The following is a 19,550-nucleotide window of genomic DNA, read 5'->3' on the forward strand; positions in this document are numbered from 1 at the left end:
GTTTATTAAAATGTCTGTTTTGAACCTGAAATAACAGTTTAAAATGTACATTTGGCCAAGTGGTTAGCAAACATATCATTTTCACTCACCAAGAAAACACAGGGCAATATTATCATTCATTCATAACCAATATCCTATTCTGTTCTATGTGTGTTCTACATGAGCTCCACTTACACATTGCTGTTCAAGGAGGGTGTCAGGAAAACGGGAAAGTGGGACACAGGTGCGGACCCAGGGGTGTCTGAAAGTTATCCAAAAAGGATAACCACAAGAATCGCAAACGGTAGATTGGGGGGGGTGGGGGGGGTTGGGGGGGGGGGGGGGGGGTAGGGAACAATGAAATAGTACAGAGCCAAAACACCCTTCTAACTAATGCACTGAAAATGATAATTAAACTACTGCTGCCAAGCAGCTGACTCCAAACTAAATTGTCAGGGAGACCCAGAAACAATTCAAGGAAGTAAAGGCTGCCAGGGAGGCCTTAAAACTCAACACAAAAGGCTGGGGTTTATCAACTACCAAGCACCCCAAGTTATTTTAGCAATAGACACAAATACACACAAAGTTATTTGTTTGTGTTTGTGAACACACAGACAACAAGAGACAACACAGGGAGAACCTCTCACTACCTCTGAAGTTGAGATCATGAGTCAGCACAGAGAACTGAATTCCAGGAGTATAAATAAGCTCCCCACACCTGTCTTTAATCAAGGCCAATCAGCCACAAACACACCTGACTCTGCACTAAGGTGATTCATTCACCAACCCCAGTGAGAAGCTAGAGGCTGGCCCTTTCCGAATTGACACAGTTCAGTATGCAGTACGTACTATTCAGTAGGAGTTTCAGTATACTGAACTTTCATGGTCATTCAGTATGCATTTTTTGGGTCCGCGCAGTATACTGAACATTCCAGTATGGATACTAACTTCCGGGTTTTATGCAGTATGGATCGGATGTGTGCTTTCAGGAAATGAATTGTATTTTACCACCCACAATGCTGTGCGAAATTAAACATAAATCGTCACGTCACGTCCGCCTCCAAATCAAAACAAACGAGCGTGGATTAATTTAATCAATTTTTAATCTAGAATTAAAGTCCCGACTGAAATCACTACTTTAAATTAACAACAGAAAATATAACAAATATCTGCATTATTATCAAACCTTTCTCCCTCTATTTAAATAATGATTTAACTATTTAAATGTGTCTGTATTGGTTTACTTTATATTCTGCATATTACTGTCTTTCATTTGTACTTTTCTTTATGTACTGTATGTTATTTAGTTATTTAATCTGTCTTTTACTTGATTTACATTGTGATATTGTTTTGTTTACCTGACTGTATATGCGCATTACTCTTCTTGAATAAAGCTAAACAAAAAAAAAAAAAAAAAAAACGGGTGAATGCGGCCGGTTCGGGAAACGTAAATGACGTCACTTTCATACTGAATGAATCAGAAGAAGTAGGCACAAATATCTGCCTACTGTGTGTGCATACTGAATAGTAGGTACTAACAGTATACAGCACGGATAGTATGTACTGCATACTGCCTACTGCCTACTGAAAGATTCAGTATGTACTTGGCAATTCGGATACAGCCCGTGTGTCCTTACAGAAGGATACTTAGATGTTTAATGTTGAACCCAGCAGTGCTGAACAGTGCCATGTGTGCATGTGTAACAGACCCATATGTGAGGACTGTTATATTTTCACTGTAAATAAAGCAAAATTAAAGAGCAACAGTTTTTCATTTATTCTCTTCAGCCTTTCTTGATTTGATACACATTAATACTGAATTTAATTTATTTCTCCAAAATTTACAATTTGGCTAATTATCAAAAAATACAAACACAAATAGATAAATAAAACCTTCTATAGAGAAGGCTGCACACAGCCTCATGGCTGCACACGCAGCCTCATGGTGGAACAGTTGACATAAAGGCCACTGCCACAACTGAACGGCTCATTAGCAATGTAGCATGATTCCACTACAAATTCTAAAATAAACAACATACACATAATGACAACCAGACTACAGGATGGCCTTAACTTCTACATGGTATAGAAATTATATTGTCCACATGAGTGACTTTTGACATTTGCTGACCTGTGGTTAACAGGCAAAGCATAAACTGGAACTAAACTAAAAATTATGTTTCATACAAAATTTCAGAAATAATGCTAAACATTAACATGATGTGCCTTACACATGGTGTCTGAGAGTGTGTGCTAACCTTACAGTGTATGGTGATAACCCGATGTAAACATACACTGGGACATCAAGGTGCATTATAACAAAGAGCTTCATCATGGTGCTGTTGCTTTAACACAATGTGTAAAGGGCTTCTGTCTGGAGCTGGGCGGCAGGTTGATATAGTCTAGCTTTATGTTTTCTCACTGAACAGCTAGCCAGTGTCGCTGCTTGTCTACAGGGAAGACAGGCAACTGCTTGGGGCCCTGAGTCAGTAGAGGGCCCCAAGTCAGTAGAGGGCCCCAAGTCAGTAGAGGGCCCCAAGGGCTGACAAACATCAAATTCCAGCAGTTGCTCAAAATGCGCAAAGTTTTCAATGACAGTTGAGGCCAATCTGACAGCACATCCCCTTCATTATTATAGATAGATAGATAGATAGATAGATAGATAGATAGATAGATAGATAGATAAATAGATACATAGTGTCATAATAACCTGACTCAAGGGCCATGACAAATACGAAAAAGGACACCAGTTAACTTGCAAATAATAATGATTTATTGTAACAAAGTAAAAGAATGACCTTGGAACAGCAAACATCAGGTGTGTGAATGTGGATGTGCATAAATGAAGTAGTGGGGTGTTGTGACACAAAATGTAACAAAGTCCGAAATGTCCAAATGATTATTGTTCTTTATATTACACTCAAATAATGTGAAAACTGGTTCTTTTTCAGAAGAGCACCATTTGTATTTGGACTTAAAGTTATTTAGATAATTACATTTTTATGTTCTTTAGATCAATATTTTGAAAATAATTTGTATTTAAACCTTGTAAATAAATTATGTTAACATTTTAGAATTATTTTGTTGGTATCAGATTGTTTATAACATAATGATGATAAACGCTGGTTGGAGGGGGGCCCTGTGAATTCTTGGGTAACACTTTATATTAAGGTGCTTGTAATAAGCTGTAATTAATAGGTAATAAGTCACTTATAAGCTGTTATAAGACCTTATTAGATTCTTATTAGCACGCCATAAACATTAATAAGATTCTTATTAACACAAATAAGACTATATAAGTGTTAATAGAGGCATAATTAAAACCTTTATTATGTCTTGTAAGACACTTATAGGCTCTTGTTAGAAACTTATTAGAGCTAATAAAGCTCCTCTGCAGGTACTGGATCTAAAGTGGGAACACTACTTATAAAGGTTAATAAATACTTTATTATGCACTTATTAACAGTTAATAAAGCTCCTCTGCAGGTACTGGATCTAAAGTGGGAACACTACTTATAAAGGTTAATAAATACTTTATTATGCACTTATTAACAGCTCAGTGGGAACAGGGTCCAACTTTCAAGTAAATGCAGAAACAAAAAGGAGGTCTGTTGTATTGTATTGAATTGAATTGTATTGAACTTCCACTCAAACAGTTTTTGAAAAAGTAGTATTATCTTTAACATTAACTGTAAACAACATTATGAAAACATTTGGTGTGTCATAGCTCCCCACATGTCTGATCAAATTCAGGGAAAAAGCGTAGTTGTTTTTAACCCATGTTACTGTAAAAGTGTTGAAGGTGGACAAACATCAGAAGACTAGGACACCTTGAGCCCAAGGTCTGAATACCAGTCAAGAGGCGCACACAGGAATACATTTTCAAACTTTGTATGTAAGTCCTGGAGCTGAAACAAAACTGCAGATTTGTCTGAGCCCCTTTTTTGATTTAGTCATCTTACTCTGGCTTGTATGAAATATACTTTTAAAAGTCAGCAGTGGCCAGTAGGGGGCATTGTTACTGGTTGCAAAAAGGAGTCGGATCGTAATTCTGCCGTGAAATGAGCCACCTCCTTACTCAATTTATCACTGAACATTTTACTATTAAGTTAATGGTCATAATCACTATTTCAGATGTTTTCAGTACAGCATAATAGAATAGAAGATGCCCTTAATTGATTCCACGAAGGCAAATTACTTTTAGACATCCTTCCCACACATAGGCTCAAATATAGACACATGCACCAACAGGATTTTAAGGGTAAGCACTAATAAGGAAATGCCTGGGTACAAGACTAGTTTCCAAGCCCGTTTGCATCGGGGCTTGAACCACCGGCTCTCCGGTTCCTGTTGTTTTTTATTTATTAATGAAGTACAGGTAGCAAAGTACACAAGACAACAACTACACAATCTGTAAGTGCATTCAGAAAATAAAAATAAAAAGATTAAAGAACAAACAAACAAAAAAGAGACAAAAAAAAAAAAAAAAGTCCCCTCAGTAAATTTACAATTTCAACAGTTACCAGAACTAAAATGATTTTTGTATTAAGACAAGACGGTTGCATCAAGGGTTCTATTTAATCCCACTGTCCATTAGAAACTGTTTCTGTCCATTTTGGATTATGTTGTGCTACTTTATTAGTTTGTGGCAATTATTTTTTCCAAAAGGTAATGACTTTTTAAAGAAGGCTAGATTCAGATTTATTCTTGATTGGGGATTAAATATTTATATTTGAACCAACAGAATGATAAAAATGTTATATCTGGCAACAACTCAACATAATGTTTAAAATATGACATTTTTATTTGCTTTAGCCTATCTTAAACAGTTCCACAAACTTATGTACAGTAGAAAACAAATGCGTCATTACAAAACCTGCACAGTGGAGAATGTTCACTTTTATTCATGTATTATTGTTTTTGGTAGCCATGATTTTGTAGGAAATAATCAGCTAATTACACCTATATTATTTGATATTAAAATATAAAATTCCCAAAAGGAGAAGACTGTATGAGGAAACGTAGCAAACCCTCTGCTTTGCAAGGTTGAACATTTCTTTATTTCTTAAATATGTCTGTACATTTATAAACACAATTCCACTTCTCCTTAGTTTTCCCATAGGAAGGGTTCCCCATCCCAAAGGTCAGAGTTCTCACCACAGTCCTTCATCCTCATTACCTCATTACTTGATTTTAAATATCAGCAGAGAATACAAATATCCTTACAAATATTTGTTTCCTTTTAATAAATGGATCTGATATCCTTATGTGAGGAGTTTTCCATGTGTTTTGTTGTGGCTCCCTCTAGTGGCTTTACTGTGTCACTTAGTGAATGGTAAATGGACATGAGCTTATAGAGCACTTTTCTAGTCTTCTGACATCTCAAAGTGCTTTGACACCAGAGGTCACACCTACACACTCACACACTGACCGCTGACACTTTGTAAAGTGACCTTCACCTGTATAAACTAATCCCAAATACACGCAGACGAAGCAGTGGGACTTGGGGTTAAGTGTTTTGAAAAGGACACATCAGACATGTATCTGCAGGAGCTGGGGATTGACCCCCGATTTTCCGGTCTACCACTGAGCCACAGCCGCCCTTCATTACAGGTTTTGTCCTTCAGTTTGACGTTTGACTGCCAGTGAGGAAATTGATTTAGTAAGGAGGGGGAACTTTATAGAGTCATTTTTATTTGCAGAGATGTTTATGAACAAATTTGACATGCTGTTGTTATTCACACACACTGAACAACAGTCTATGAGGACTAAACTAGAAATTATGTTTCACAGAACTTTTGAACTCAGGAAGTGTATTTTGGAAACACAGTTATATGACATAAAGAAGCATGCTCTTGTTTGATTTTACAAAACAGACTGTGACTGTGGGTCATTCTTCTTTTCTTTATTATAAGTAGATTGTGTGGAATGTAAAAGTAAATGATTTTTTTTGTATTTGTGTTCTTAATTTAATCTCTGAATATCCCAAACAATGATCTGACAACACGAGGGAAGGAACACAGAGACTAAATAGACACAGGGGTAATCAAACATAGGACCACAAGACCAGAAACACTGAGGACAACTACAAAATAAATCATGAAACACTGAAGACACACAGAACTCAAGAATGTAACAACCACTAGAAAATAAAGAACGCTAGGATATGAAGATACAAAATAACACATGAAACACTAAAGACTAAACTATGAAACATTAAGACAAAAACATACAAGGGAAACACTAAAGGCAAGATTCATATAGGGAAAAATATACTACAAAATATAACAGGAAACACTAAAGACAGAGAACTCAATTTACCAAGAATACACACTAGGACAAAGAAACACAGGTATAGGAAATACAAAATAAAAACACTAGAAACTAAGCTAGGAAACATAAACTGAAATACAAACTACATAAGACCAAATCATGACAGTCCTGCATGTGAACACTGCTATTCTTGGAAAGGAAACCTCTGATCTCAATGGGACTAATTATATAAATAAATGCACATAGAATAAACATTATGTAGTCATATATTTGTGAATAGCTTTAAGGGGCTGCATCTTTATATTTTGTTAAAACAATTAAAGGATCAACTATTCTATTCTATTCTATTTAAAACGTACCACGTGGCTTATGTTGTACTATTGTTTATGAAGTAAGAGTAGATGTCTCTTTACTTCACAATAAAGAAGGCTCTGCTTCTGTACTATGTGAAGGAAATGGACCACACCTCACAGAGAAACGAGGGTAAAAACATCCTCTGTAAACAGCCTGGGAGCAGGAAACTCTCCCTGACCTGACAGCGTTTGGATTTCACCTCTGGACTGAATCTAAAGAACGACACATTTAACTAACCTCTCTCCATCTGTCTTCTCATTGTCTAGTTTCAAATGTATGACAAATAACATGTTTTAAATGTCTTTTATTCTCATGTGTTCAAATGAATTCCAGTCTTTTCCTCTCTAATGTGGACTGCACAGGTCCACATGCAGCTGTTATAGTGTGACTCCTCTGTTAGATTTACATATTTATGGTTTGAAAGAGTAGGACTAAGGCCCTGGCCTATGTAAATGTTTGTGTTTGTGTGTGAGGACAATAGCAGGCAGGGTGGGGTAAGGACAGGATATGGCATATATTTGGTGGGGAGTGGGTTTTCTGTTCAGAATGTGTAAACTGTCCACTTATCAGGAAGCTCTCCATCTTTCTGAATCCAAAAAAAGAAGCCATTGTGGCCCAAAAGGTCTGTGTGTGGGTGTGAAAGCATTTAGCTGACCCTTTCCTCCCTGCAGGCAGCTGAAGGAAAAGAGGGTCACAACATGGCTAAGGTCAGGCTCGTGCTCATTGGAGCCAGAAAAAGGGGCGGGGCCTGGACTTCAAATGGGCTTGAAAAACAGCCAAGTTTCCACATTCTGGACAGATGATGTTTGTTTTTCCATTGAGTAGAGCAGATGTTAAGACTGAGGATGTACTGTCTCACTACATCACCTGTGAAACCAGCAGAGACTCATCTCCCATCAGTGTAACCATGTTTACTGGGATGCAAAATTAATTATGGAAATGATGATTATCCTGTCAATCCTGATAACACAGCTCTTTACAGTCACTTTATGTCACAGAGACCCTCCAGGTACTTGAAGACATAAAAAAAACACTACAGTTACAATTATAATTAGTGTTGAATAAAGGTTTCTTCACCTCGTTACTTACTGTCATGGGCACCGTAGAGGAGGGAGAAATGTGGGACTGCTTCCCAGGGTCCCAGTGGAGGAAAGGGCCTCATAGGCTTTATTCAATTTACTCCCAGACAGCTCAGCTGATGGGTCAAACGTAACTTAAGACATCAAACATTTCACATTACCATTCCTCTGAAGTGTTTTCATTTAGTGTTTGATCTGGTTTAGTTAATGTCCTAACCTCTGATCTACCACAAGGTCCTTACTTTATTTCTATACAAAATCAGAGTTGAATTCAAACAGCGGGTAAAGTACTGTCAGCTTAAGATAATACAGAAATAAATAAAAAACAAGCCTAACAATTATTATTTTAAAATGTGAAATAATGGAATTTGTAATGATTTTACTTAATTGTGATTAAAAAAAAAATTCAATTGTTTGACAGCCCAAGTAATGACCTTTTGGATGCTTGAAAATGATTCAAATACTAAAAAAAGATGCATTCATTAGACCAATTCATTATTGTTTCATTTGAACTGCAATAGAGTTTTTAAGGGTGTAACACCAAGTTATAGATTTTCAGATTTTTAAACATTAAGAGAAATTGTAACCAAACTCATGATCCCTAAGTCTAAATTCAACAAATACGTTGTTGACACTGACATCATGTTTGTGCAATTTAAAAAGTGGGTAGTTGTTTTTGTCTTAAACACGTTTCAATCCTAGTCATTAATATAACAGAGAACAGAGACTGTATCCTTTTAGTGTGCTATCCAAAAGTATTGAAGACATAGATCTAAAGCTTTAATGAGCCATTTATGTAAATGTATTATTTAGTAATGAATGTATTGTATTGTACCTTAGCATATGCAGTGTGGAGTCATGTTATTGAATGCTCAAAGGCCCAAATAATGACAAGAGTTTGAAATAAGCACTCCCTTTGCAGCACATCATTTTTATGGTCTGTATTGAAACTGTTAAATTGCATCATCAGTATCGAATCTAATATATTCAATTTATCTTTGTAGATGAAGCATTAGTCTGTGATTTCATATTGAACTCTTATAGGGCTCCCCATCACTTTGACAACTTGGGGCTACATATTACTTTTTGCTATAACTCATAAAAAAAACGTTTTAAATATACTTTTTGTTCCAGCTCCTCAACATTAGAGCACAATAAGGTTAAGGTGGTGACATGTGATTCCTTCCTTCTTTTAGGTGTTTGTTTTGTTCTCTGAGTAATCCTATCAGCTGCATCCATCAATAATATACCCAGGATCAGGTGGCTTCTCTCAGGTTGCAACAACACCTGGAAACCGATACGTGCATTCCCCTTGTGTGGTGCCAAACCTGAGTAAAAAACTTTTAACAAATACTAAAGCACCTGATTACCCTGACAGAAGGGACATGTCACTTCCGATATCCACACTGATTATTCCTCACCATTATTCTGATTAAAAATATAAATTCAATGTGCAGATCTAGCAATACATTCATCATGCAGGGGAAACGTTTATATAAAAACAGAAAGGCTCCAGTCTGATATGAGACACTTCCAGGAATTATTAACAGACAAAAATCAAAATAAATCCTCTTTACTGCCACACACATCACTCAGAGAGAGAGAGAGAGGCAAAGAGTCCAGATCCTCGGGTCAAAACAGCTCAACATGTAGAAAGAAATGTTTTCCCGGCCTGGAGATGGTCTTACAAAGAGCACACATGTACCAAGTGGTTAATCTTAGACTAAAATTTCTTTCAAATTAAAGTTACTATTAGTTACACACAAATACACAAAATAAATCACCCTATACTGTGGTGTCACCTTAAATTAGAAATCTAGTTCAAGCTTTTAAAAGGGTTGTGAGATAACTATGAATTCAGTCTAACCATAAGCACTGAACTTCAGTCGTCTGCTTGGTAACAGATAGTTCCTTTAGGAAGCGGGGACAGTTCAGGTGAACTTCTGTCTCTCTGTTTCTTTGTATCTGGATCACATTAGATTACTTTAAAATAACAATGTGAAGAAACTAAGAACCTGAACGTTTAATCCCATGTAAACATCTTCACTCGTTGATCGTTATGGTGTTGTCCCTCTCATAAGTAAAGACAGGTCAGTGCTGTGGGGATGGGAACCTACCCTGGGGAAAAGGATAGGCAACTGTTTCCCTCCTGCATCAGGAAATGGGCGAAACCTTGCCTGGAGTTATGACGCCAGCATTTTGTCTTGTGAAGGAAGCCACTCCTGATAGCACCGGCTATAGGTTTCCTGTTGTGGACCAACAGTTTGGGCTTCAGTCAGGGAGGCTGAACAATCCTGAAAGCCCTTCAGCTTTGTGTCATGCCTTTAAAATGTTGAGGCACTAAATAAACAAATGATAAATCAAACAGTTAGGTTTAGAGTAATAGGCTCTGAAATATTGAAACTGCAGCTTGTGCTCTTCAGGAAGTATCAGTTTCTGTGCAAACCTGTGTGGTTTTGGTTGGTCAATAAACTTTACGACTTAAAGTCTGTAAAGCAACATCAGACATCGGTTAACATCGGTTAATGTTGGGAAAAAAGTATCTGTAAACTTGTGAAAAAACAGAGAACTATGTTTGACTGAATTCTGGATTTAGACCTTTAAAATGTATTTCATGGAAGGAGGGGTCAGCTTGATCATGAGTTACTTTACGTTTTAGGATAACAGTCATAACTAGCTATGCCTTCAATTCACAACTGCATGTTCCTTGGATGCTAAATATTTGAACAATTTAAATATCAGTTTTTGAAAGTTCAGAGAGGCACATCTTTCCCACCAGTGAGCTGAGGTTTCAACATATTATATGGGCACTCCCACAGCATCACAGAGCCCAGATTACTGCTTCATTTTTCATAATTTTGACAATCAGCAATCTATAAAAAAAAGAAAAAAAGAGAGAGACCGGCTGCAAAAGCCCTGGAAGTCACACACAGCCATTCTAAAATTACAGCAGAGATACACATGTTTACAACTGGTTCAAAAAAATGGACTTAATAGCTCATGTCTTTATCGGCACATTGTGGGGGGGGGGGGGGGGGGGGGGTTATTTTTTTAAACTCTGGTTTTGATTATTAGTAGCTTTGATTATAATCCCTCTTGGGGTAATTAGTTTGTTTGCTTTCTCTCAGTTTCACATTAATACTTTGATTACATATTAATGTGGTATTCTTTCATGTGAAAGGATCTTAAGGCACAAAAGCAATACAATCGATAGTATCATCAATAAGCTATTGTAATATTTCACTCTTATTCTATTAACAACATACAAGGCATGATATGCTTCAATGTAGAAAGTGATGGTTCATCATAAAGTGGTCGGGTTTGAAAACAAGGGAAACTTGTTAAACACATAAGATGTTTGGTTTTGTTAATAACATAACAGTGAAGTCATAAACCTAGTTGAATGAATGTCTTCATTACTTGGTAAAGTCCATAATTAATTATTTATCCTTATTGGATGTGTAGTATGATTTGTAAACATGAATAGGCCACACCTCCAGTATCTCTAGTGCTTTACATTGTATGTTAGAATAATGAGTGTAAAATGTATTGATGATAGAAAGCAAACTTATTCTTATGGCTGAGAGAAATACATTTGAGGTTGAGAAAGAACCTTTAAAAACAATTTGTTCCTATTTTGTTTTATGATGTTTAAATCAAAGTATCTTAAAACTAACACTTCTTAAATGGCATTTTAATGAGTGTTCCTTTGTTATCAGAGTTCATATTCAGTTTCTTGAATTGTGAATAACCTGGAAAATCATATAGAAAGTTGATTCAGCAGTGAGTTGTTGTATTTAACTAAATTAATTGTATATGAGAAAAAATAGTTCAGTGTCAGTATCCTTATTCATAGTAAATAAATATGTAGATAAACCTAACACTTTTAACTCATTCAAAAATGAATCATTACTTTAAGGACTTTGAAATTTAACCCAAAACATTTCTGATGAGTAATGTTGAGGAAGACTTGTATATGGTGGTCATGTTTGTTCCTGGTACTGCCTTCAGCACATCAGCAGGGAATAATATCCTCTGACTCTACACTGTAACGAGGACAGTTATAAGTTGAAATACCTGATTACACTAAATATAATCCACATTCACTTGAAAAGCCAAACATCTTATTTTAAGGTGAAAAGCAGAAATATAAGGTCTGAATTGCTTACGAGTATAAAACTGCTGTCAGTGCATCAAGCAAAACCTTCTTATGTTTCTTAAAATGTAATCTTTATGTTAATTCAAAAAAAGCTTTAGTACATTTCCCTTGCTGCACTGGCAGAATAGACAGGTGAATACGGCCTAATTAAAGTGTAATGAGATATTATTGAAAAGAAATTTAAAAAAATACACCTGGTGAAATCTGGGTTTTAGTGGCTTAAGTTTCACATTTTAAACTAATAACCACTTTGTTTCTGCTCCGCCTTCTTCTCAAGCTGCAGGAACACAGTGGAGGGATGGGTGAAGATTTAGATTTTCATTACCACACACACTAAATGAAGACTCTGTTTAAAGCAATGATGGAGTGATGTTTCTCATGGCTTCTAAATATGTTATTTTGAAGAATGAATAACGAGTTATCAAGGTACAAACCAAGCTAGGAAAGTCACTTTGAACAATCAGCGTGTGCAGAGAGGTGTCAGAGAATATATCACCTGGGTTATAAAACACATATCAATGAACTTTCTGATTAAATGTCCCAATAAGAGTGTATCTGAAACAACATATTTAATAGTTGAAATAAATACTCCATTACATGCATGTTCAAAACACTTGAAAATACTATGGGAAGTCTGGTAAATAGTGTAAAAACCTATGGCACACACTCACAGCAGCTTTTACAAATTAGGTATTCACACGTTGGAAAAAAAAAACAAGCATCGAGACACTCAGATCACTCAAATCTCACAAGCGCTTGTAATCGAGCAGGTCAGCCAATCATAGGTTCACACAGCAAGGCTACATCCATCATCAAGGCTGGTGTTTTCACCAAAAAGGAAAAACTGAGGTAAACTTTTTTTTTAGGTTTGAAGGGTTGTGTCCGTCAGCTGAACCCGGGTCAGGCTGCAGAGTGATGAAGAGTTGATTCACATCCAGCGCGAATTCAAACCCTGCAGAGGTCGTTGTTAGTTCTCCTCTGAATTCTTTACTTCAACCAGCTCAACAGACACAGACAGCGTTCATCTGATGACACTCAGGCTATACACCTGATGAACAGGGGTCACCCAGGTGAGTCTCTTTGGTATGTCAGGATAGGACTAAACTAATTCACAGGATGAGAGTTGACTGGCGGCAAAGTCCTTGGAGACGAGCGTTCTCTGAGTGCCTGAGTAAGCAGAGTGCAACCGTCCGACACAGCACAGGCTGAATTACGTAGGCGTTCGCGGTAGTCGGCCATTTTGGAGCTGCTCTCGGGATGCTGCGCGACATCCCTGAGGCCCTGAGTTAGTAGCACACAGGCTGAGACCACGCTCATGGCCCCGCCTAAAACTGCAGTCTGTACCCCCTTCCCTTCACCGGAGACGCTCGCCGCCCTCCCCAGGAACGGAGGCTCTGTGGCAAACCCGACCAGGGCGCTCACGGCCTGGACCAGAGCGTTACTGAAGAGGACGCAGCGGGTCCTGGTCAGCTCGCTGGGCTGGCTCTTCACCTCTTTGACACACGCCAGGAACGCCGTTCCGCTCGTGCTCATGCTTTTTACGCTCAGCTTGAACTGCTCTTTAGCGAAACGCTCGCGTGACCGCTCGCTGGCGAGAGATGAGATGTCGGTCAGGTTCTTGAGGCTGGTGGAGATGTTCTGAGACAGCTCGAGGAGGAGCTGCGGGGTCAGGTCGGGCAGGGCCGTGACTCGGAGGACGCTGCAGCTCTGCTCCACCTCGTGCCGGCAACGCGTGACCTTGTAGCGATCGACCAGACCGGGCAGGCAGGGCTGAGAGCCGGGGGTCTCGACGGCCGCCAGGTAAGCAGCGTGGGCAGAGCACTCGGTCAGAGACACCACCAGGTCGGCCATCTCCACAAGACGGTCCCCCACCTCGTTGAAGCGGCCCATGTTGAGCTGGCTCTGGATGTCATGCGTGAGGATGGAGAGCTCTTTAGTCCGCGCTATGACCGTGTCGCGGCACTGGTCGAAGGTGTCCGCCACGGCCACGCCTTCAGAGGTCATGACCGGCCTCGTCTCGCTGGACAGCAGGAGGAGGTCGGCCACCAGCTGCATCTTGCCCTTACAGCTGTCACAGACGGAGGAGAGACGCTTCCTTTGCTGCAGGCTGCCACAGGGTGTGCTGGGGGAGCCCTCACTTGCAGATTTGCCAGAACCACCACTAGCCATAATAAGGAGGGGAGTGGGAGGGGGTGGGGCTTATTCAGTTATTTATAGTCTTCTGCCTCTGTACAATGCATTGTACTGTTTCCAAGATAAACTTAAAAAATCTTAACTATCAACTGGCCGAACAGTCTTCCTTAAATTTCTTCAGAGCAATCAGCTGTTCATCATACGTTGACACACAGGACATAGAATCTCAATGTAAACATGTAGAAGGAGTAAAACTGCATTTCTTTGTGTGAATAACATCTCTATTACTTTGTTATCATGACAAAAACTAGTTATCTGCCCCCCATCCTTAGCAATGTTTCAATTTGAAATCCAACAACTGTGAAATTCTCAGCAGAAGATATTTGCTCTAATTAATTTAAATGCCCATTTCATCCAAAACTCAATATTGGCATTATAAACCCTGTTTCAGGTGACAAAATAATTCACAGGTTGTGAATTTAAAAAAAAGGAAATCACACACAAACTGCAGTGACACCAAGGTGCCTACTTCAAGGCAAAGTGCAGACTGAGGGTTATGTCAAAAGATACTTTCCTTTTTAAGACAAGATCTCATCTAGGCTACATTTCATGACATGTGCTGATTCTTCTCTTTTGGTCTTTGTACAACTAGAGGTAAGAAAAGGTCACCTCAACATTCACTAGAGGACATGTTTCTGTAGGTTTTTTTTAAAAGGTCAATAGGAGGTCATTTTATGTCCACTCGCATGAGAGTAAATAGCCTGGAGCAGCATCGATATCTGGTCCAACTTGTTTCCACTGACTGGGACCGGCCTGGTGTAGGACTCATGCTGGTTACAAACAGGACAGCACCCGGGCAGCTCTCCTGGACAGCAGGCAGACCTGGGTTCCCCTTCAGCACCATCGTTTCACAAATCCACCGAGAGGCCGACTTTTCAACAAAACAGCCCCAGTATCCACTTTCAATCTCTTCTTTTTCAGACACAGCCCTGGGTTATGAGCTAGCAATTGCTGTAGTCGCTTGGACTCCATATGCATCGTCCTTCAGTCCTTCAGTCCGCCCTCCTCCTCCTCCTCCTCCTCCTCCTCGGCGTCTTAACTCGGGACCAGAGACTGTGCAGTCCCGCATATCCTCTCTGATGAATTGCTTTTTGTAGCCATAAGCAGTCAGAAGTCTTTGGAGAGTGGACTCACTTGTCTCAGCAGGTTCAAGGGGCTATAAAACAGAAAGGTAGCCCAAAGAGGAGCCGTTATTCCCGGGGATTCAAAGCGGTGCTGCGCGCTCCCGCTGCAGTATGAGGAAGCGGGGAGGGTGTGGTCGTTAGAGGAACACAGCAGCAGCTCAGGACACATTTCAACCTGGAATCAACCCTCCACCATCCTGTGAAAGATCTGCTGCCTCACGTTTTACGACGTCGCAGAAGAAGAATCAAGTTACACAGGAGCCAAAGAGCTCTGCGGACTTTTATGACGGGTCTGAGTTTCGGGACGAGCTGCCATGAGGCGTCGCTTCAACGTCAAGTTAGACACCACACACAAAACACACCACAGCTGTGCATTTCAAAATAAAAGCACAGCCCTGGCTTCAAGAAAGACACGTTTTCTGCTTTCCATAGCACTACCCAGGTTCCTCTGTGAATACAATGATAATATAATATATATTATCATATTCACATTATATTCATTATTATATATTCATTATATTCATATTCACATTATATTCATATTATTATTAGTATTATATTATAATATGTCAATATCTGGTACATTGTGCTGTAGGCCTACAGGGGGAGAACATGTCTTTTTTTTACTGAGCTGATTTGATCTAGGCTACATACAGTATACTCTTTGTTAATTTATTGAATGAACAAAGCCATAGAATATGCAAAGTGAATACTTATTAAAATTAGGTAATTGAAGAATAATAAACCATGGATAATAATATTTCCCCTGCAGTACAGTGAAATAAAGGAGCCTACCACAGTGCACTGTGCCTTAGCCTACAAGTGAAATTAAAGCTACTCTGACAATAGAATAGAATACAATCGAATCAAATAGAATATAATGACTTTATTGATCCCAAACTGGGAAATTGTGGCATTACAGCAGCAGGTTATCCAAAGACACAATATGAGCAAATAAACACAATATAATATTAAATACAAAGTAAATAAGCACTAAAAATATAAAAAACTAAGAATGAGAATATGTACAACCAGGATTTAACTAAACATTACTAGTCTTAAATATGAAAAGATTAAATACAACATACTTTGCTGGATCAAGTGAGATTAAAAGTTTACTGTAGGCTGCAGCTGCTCTAAAAACCTTGGTCCATAGAGTCTAACATCAGCTATCTGAAAAAGTGTCACTTTTATTGTGACACTTTTTTGGCTATGTTCTGTCAAATATTTTCACATCTATTCTTCATCTATTAGACCATGCCATACTTATTTGCATTGTGCCCTGGAATAGTGAAAATAACTTTAATTCTAATTCCAAGGTTAAGGAGGCTAACATAGAATGGGAATGATAAAGTAAAACACCAAAAATAAATCCATCCACTCTTCTTTATGTTTAGGTGTCGGCATTAAAAGCTTTATTTTGACAGTTTAACCGGATGATCAAGTTTTAGGTCTGCGCTGTCTTGACGTTTCCGACCCATGCCTGAACGTCTCTCACGCGTATCGGCTACCGGTGTACCCCATCTAAAATATCCCCGCTAAGACACCGTGAGTCTTCTTCAAGTCATCCGGTACCAAAACATTAAAGTTTGATTATTGACTTGAACTGATCAGCTGCTGCACCAGGGAAAGGTCAAGCAGAGTTTAAGCATGTTCCGGTGCCGCCTCCCTGGATATCACAGTAGCCTAGGATACTAGACCGCCCCCGAATCTATAACAAGTCTGTCTGGCCAGAATGGTCAAATGTCACTCCACGACACGACACGACAGCATTATCAGCCTAATGAGAAAACTGAAAGGTGCAGCTTAAAAGAAGTCTGCAAATCTCCGAGTTAGAAAAATTGAGGGTAAGCTATAAATAGTTTTTAAATTAAATTAAAGTCACATAATTTTGAAATATATTTATCCTCCTTTGTTAGTAGGCTAAATGCAGTGACTCCTAATTCTTTTTATTGAAATGGCAGCACAGTACAACACTGCTCCATATGAGCTTCTGCTGAGGCTGACACATGAAACTTCTAGCTGTTGGAAATAATGACGCAACAGTTGGCCTCCAATAACAAATGCAGATGTGGACGGGATCCAATCAAACGAGTTTATGGGAGGGTCTAGGAATAAAATAAACCAATCCAGTGTTCGTATGGGAGGGACTTCACTGTATGGACCACTGAGGAAAAATGAGACCGAAACTGGAGTAACTGCGTCTCCTCACGACACTAAAAATAATGACTAGTGTCAGTGCACCTTTACCTCATTGAAAAATCAGGATGCTGTTAGAAGACTTAATAAAATAATTTTAAAGAATATATAGGCCTATATAAACCTACAGGATGGCCCACCCCCCTGTCTTGTTTTGTTATAATTATATATCATTTTCAACAGTGGGTTATTATTAGGCCTACTGCTGCATGAACATTGAAAAACACGTTTTTAAGGTAGATGATCTTTTAGATATGTTGTAAACTCTATAATAAAGTAAATAAGATCCCTGTACATCCAGGTCAGCACCATGTATTTACAAGTGTAAAGGTTTGTAAGTGGTTGATGGTTGTTAAGGAAAAGGTAAACAAAATCAACCAAATAGTCAGGTGCATTTATGCATACTTATTGACTAAACATACTATGTATTCTTACACAAAAAGATCTTATTTGCTCAGTTTTTAAAGCACATTTATTTAGGGGTTTCTGACCAATTCTTGGTAGCAGAATATGGAAAAGCTTTCTTTTCCATAGAGAGCTAACTAAAGAAAAGTCTTCAGCTGGCCATTATGGATGTTTCAAGCCTTCTGAAAGTACAGAATATTCTTGTTGATTGACCTAGGCTAAATAAATAAAAAAGGGGCACCCCTGGGGGACTTAAAATTGTACATTTTGCCTATTAGTGTTAAATTAGATACAAAAAGTTGTACAATTTAAAATCAATCAGTAGTTCTTCAGTGAGATTTGTGCTGAAAAGAAAGTCAAAAAGTTGACTTTGCACAGGACTGTAAAAATGTAGGTATCTGTTGTGGTCTTTGTAAATTAAAATGCACACAGACACTCTGAAATAATATTATTATTTTAAGGCTGCTGTATTATTTAGTTTTGTTCTGGTGTGCATGGTGCTGTGCGCAACGTTAAATGCTTTAACCACTTCCAAGGACAGAGGGGGTCCCCAGTCTCTCATCCTTATTTTTGGGGTCAGAGGATGAAAGGTTTGGGAACTCCTGTGTTAGGGTGCTGCATCTCTTTCCTTGCTAACAGGTCCCTGTGGTTGTCACTTGTTATTTACAGGTCTTTTTTTTTTTACCCTGAAAAGTCCTTGAAAGGTGCTTTAAACAAATTTTACTTTGGATTTCAAACAACTGATTTTTTTGCTGAGGGTAATTTAAGAGTCATGGAAATTGAAACGCTAACCTACTTGTGTTTTGTCGATGTTAAACATTACATGAAAAGCCTATTACACTACGTTTCAGCATTTAGTTATTCATGCATGCCATGCAAGTCCGATCATTAGAAACACAATCTCACTCACCCATAGGCTCTGCATGCATGCTTTGTACCTTGGTTAAAAAGAAAAAGTTAATCAAAATTTTGATTTATTTTTGTTTTGGTCAAATGGGGCAACTGTTTCTCAATTGCAATGAATTGTGGGTGATTACGTCAGAGTGGGTCATTGCCTCCCGTGGAGTTTGTGGTGATGTTCGGGTCCGAAAACGAGTTGCCCTCGAAGACTTCGAGACTCCTTTGTTGAATAAAAATACTCTGCATGATATAAGATAAAAGGTTAATATAGAGCAAAATGCATGACAAATCAGAGCAGAAATATTATCACACATTTCAGTAAAAAAAAAAAAAACTCTTATTTTTTGGTGTACGTCTTAGATAAGATTCCTTGTAGTTGGTTAACACTCCTGATGTTGCAGCTGTGTAGGGGAGATGCTGCCCCCTGCTGGAGTCAGGGCAGTATGGCAGTTAGAGCTACAAAGTTCAAAGAGGCTTTACTTACAGTTTTTCTTAGTCGCTTTGGTACATTTCTCGAATCATCCTTGACATTTGCAAAACAGCAAGTGCATTTCTCATAACAATTCGTACAAATAGCAAAACACCATGGATTACCAGTGCCATCAGAATGACAAGTCCTTGTGTCATTGTGTTCGGATAAGACAGTCAAATTGTTTAGTCATGTTGTCAATATAAGAGTGTACTCTGGAGGGGTGTTCTGATATAAACTATGGCTAAAGTTCTGATGACAATTATTGTAAATTGTAAGTTACACCTTAATGTATGTGAGAGATTGATTGCAAGAGACTGGACAAGATTCACATTTACGCTTTTACCGTTTTGTACTGTAATTTGTTGACAGACCATGTCATTACGATACAGAAAGGAAAAGACAGCACTGCATAG

General features: G+C 38.5%; 1 protein-coding gene across 1 annotated transcript; it reads right to left on the reverse strand.

Annotated features, from left to right (window-relative positions):
• Positions 1-12,398: 12,398 nt before the first annotated feature.
• On the reverse strand, positions 12,399-15,503 carry tlnrd1 (talin rod domain containing 1). The gene has a single exon (XM_020641414.3). It carries the CDS (start codon positions 14,011-14,013, stop codon positions 12,949-12,951), a length of 1,065 nt encoding a protein of 354 aa, XP_020497070.1. The 5' UTR covers positions 14,014-15,503; the 3' UTR covers positions 12,399-12,948.
• Positions 15,504-19,550: the final 4,047 nt, after the last annotated feature.

The sequence above is a fragment of the Labrus bergylta genome, chromosome 3 (assembly GCF_963930695.1).
Source record: "Labrus bergylta chromosome 3, fLabBer1.1, whole genome shotgun sequence".
NCBI classification, from domain to species: domain Eukaryota; kingdom Metazoa; phylum Chordata; class Actinopteri; order Labriformes; family Labridae; genus Labrus; species Labrus bergylta.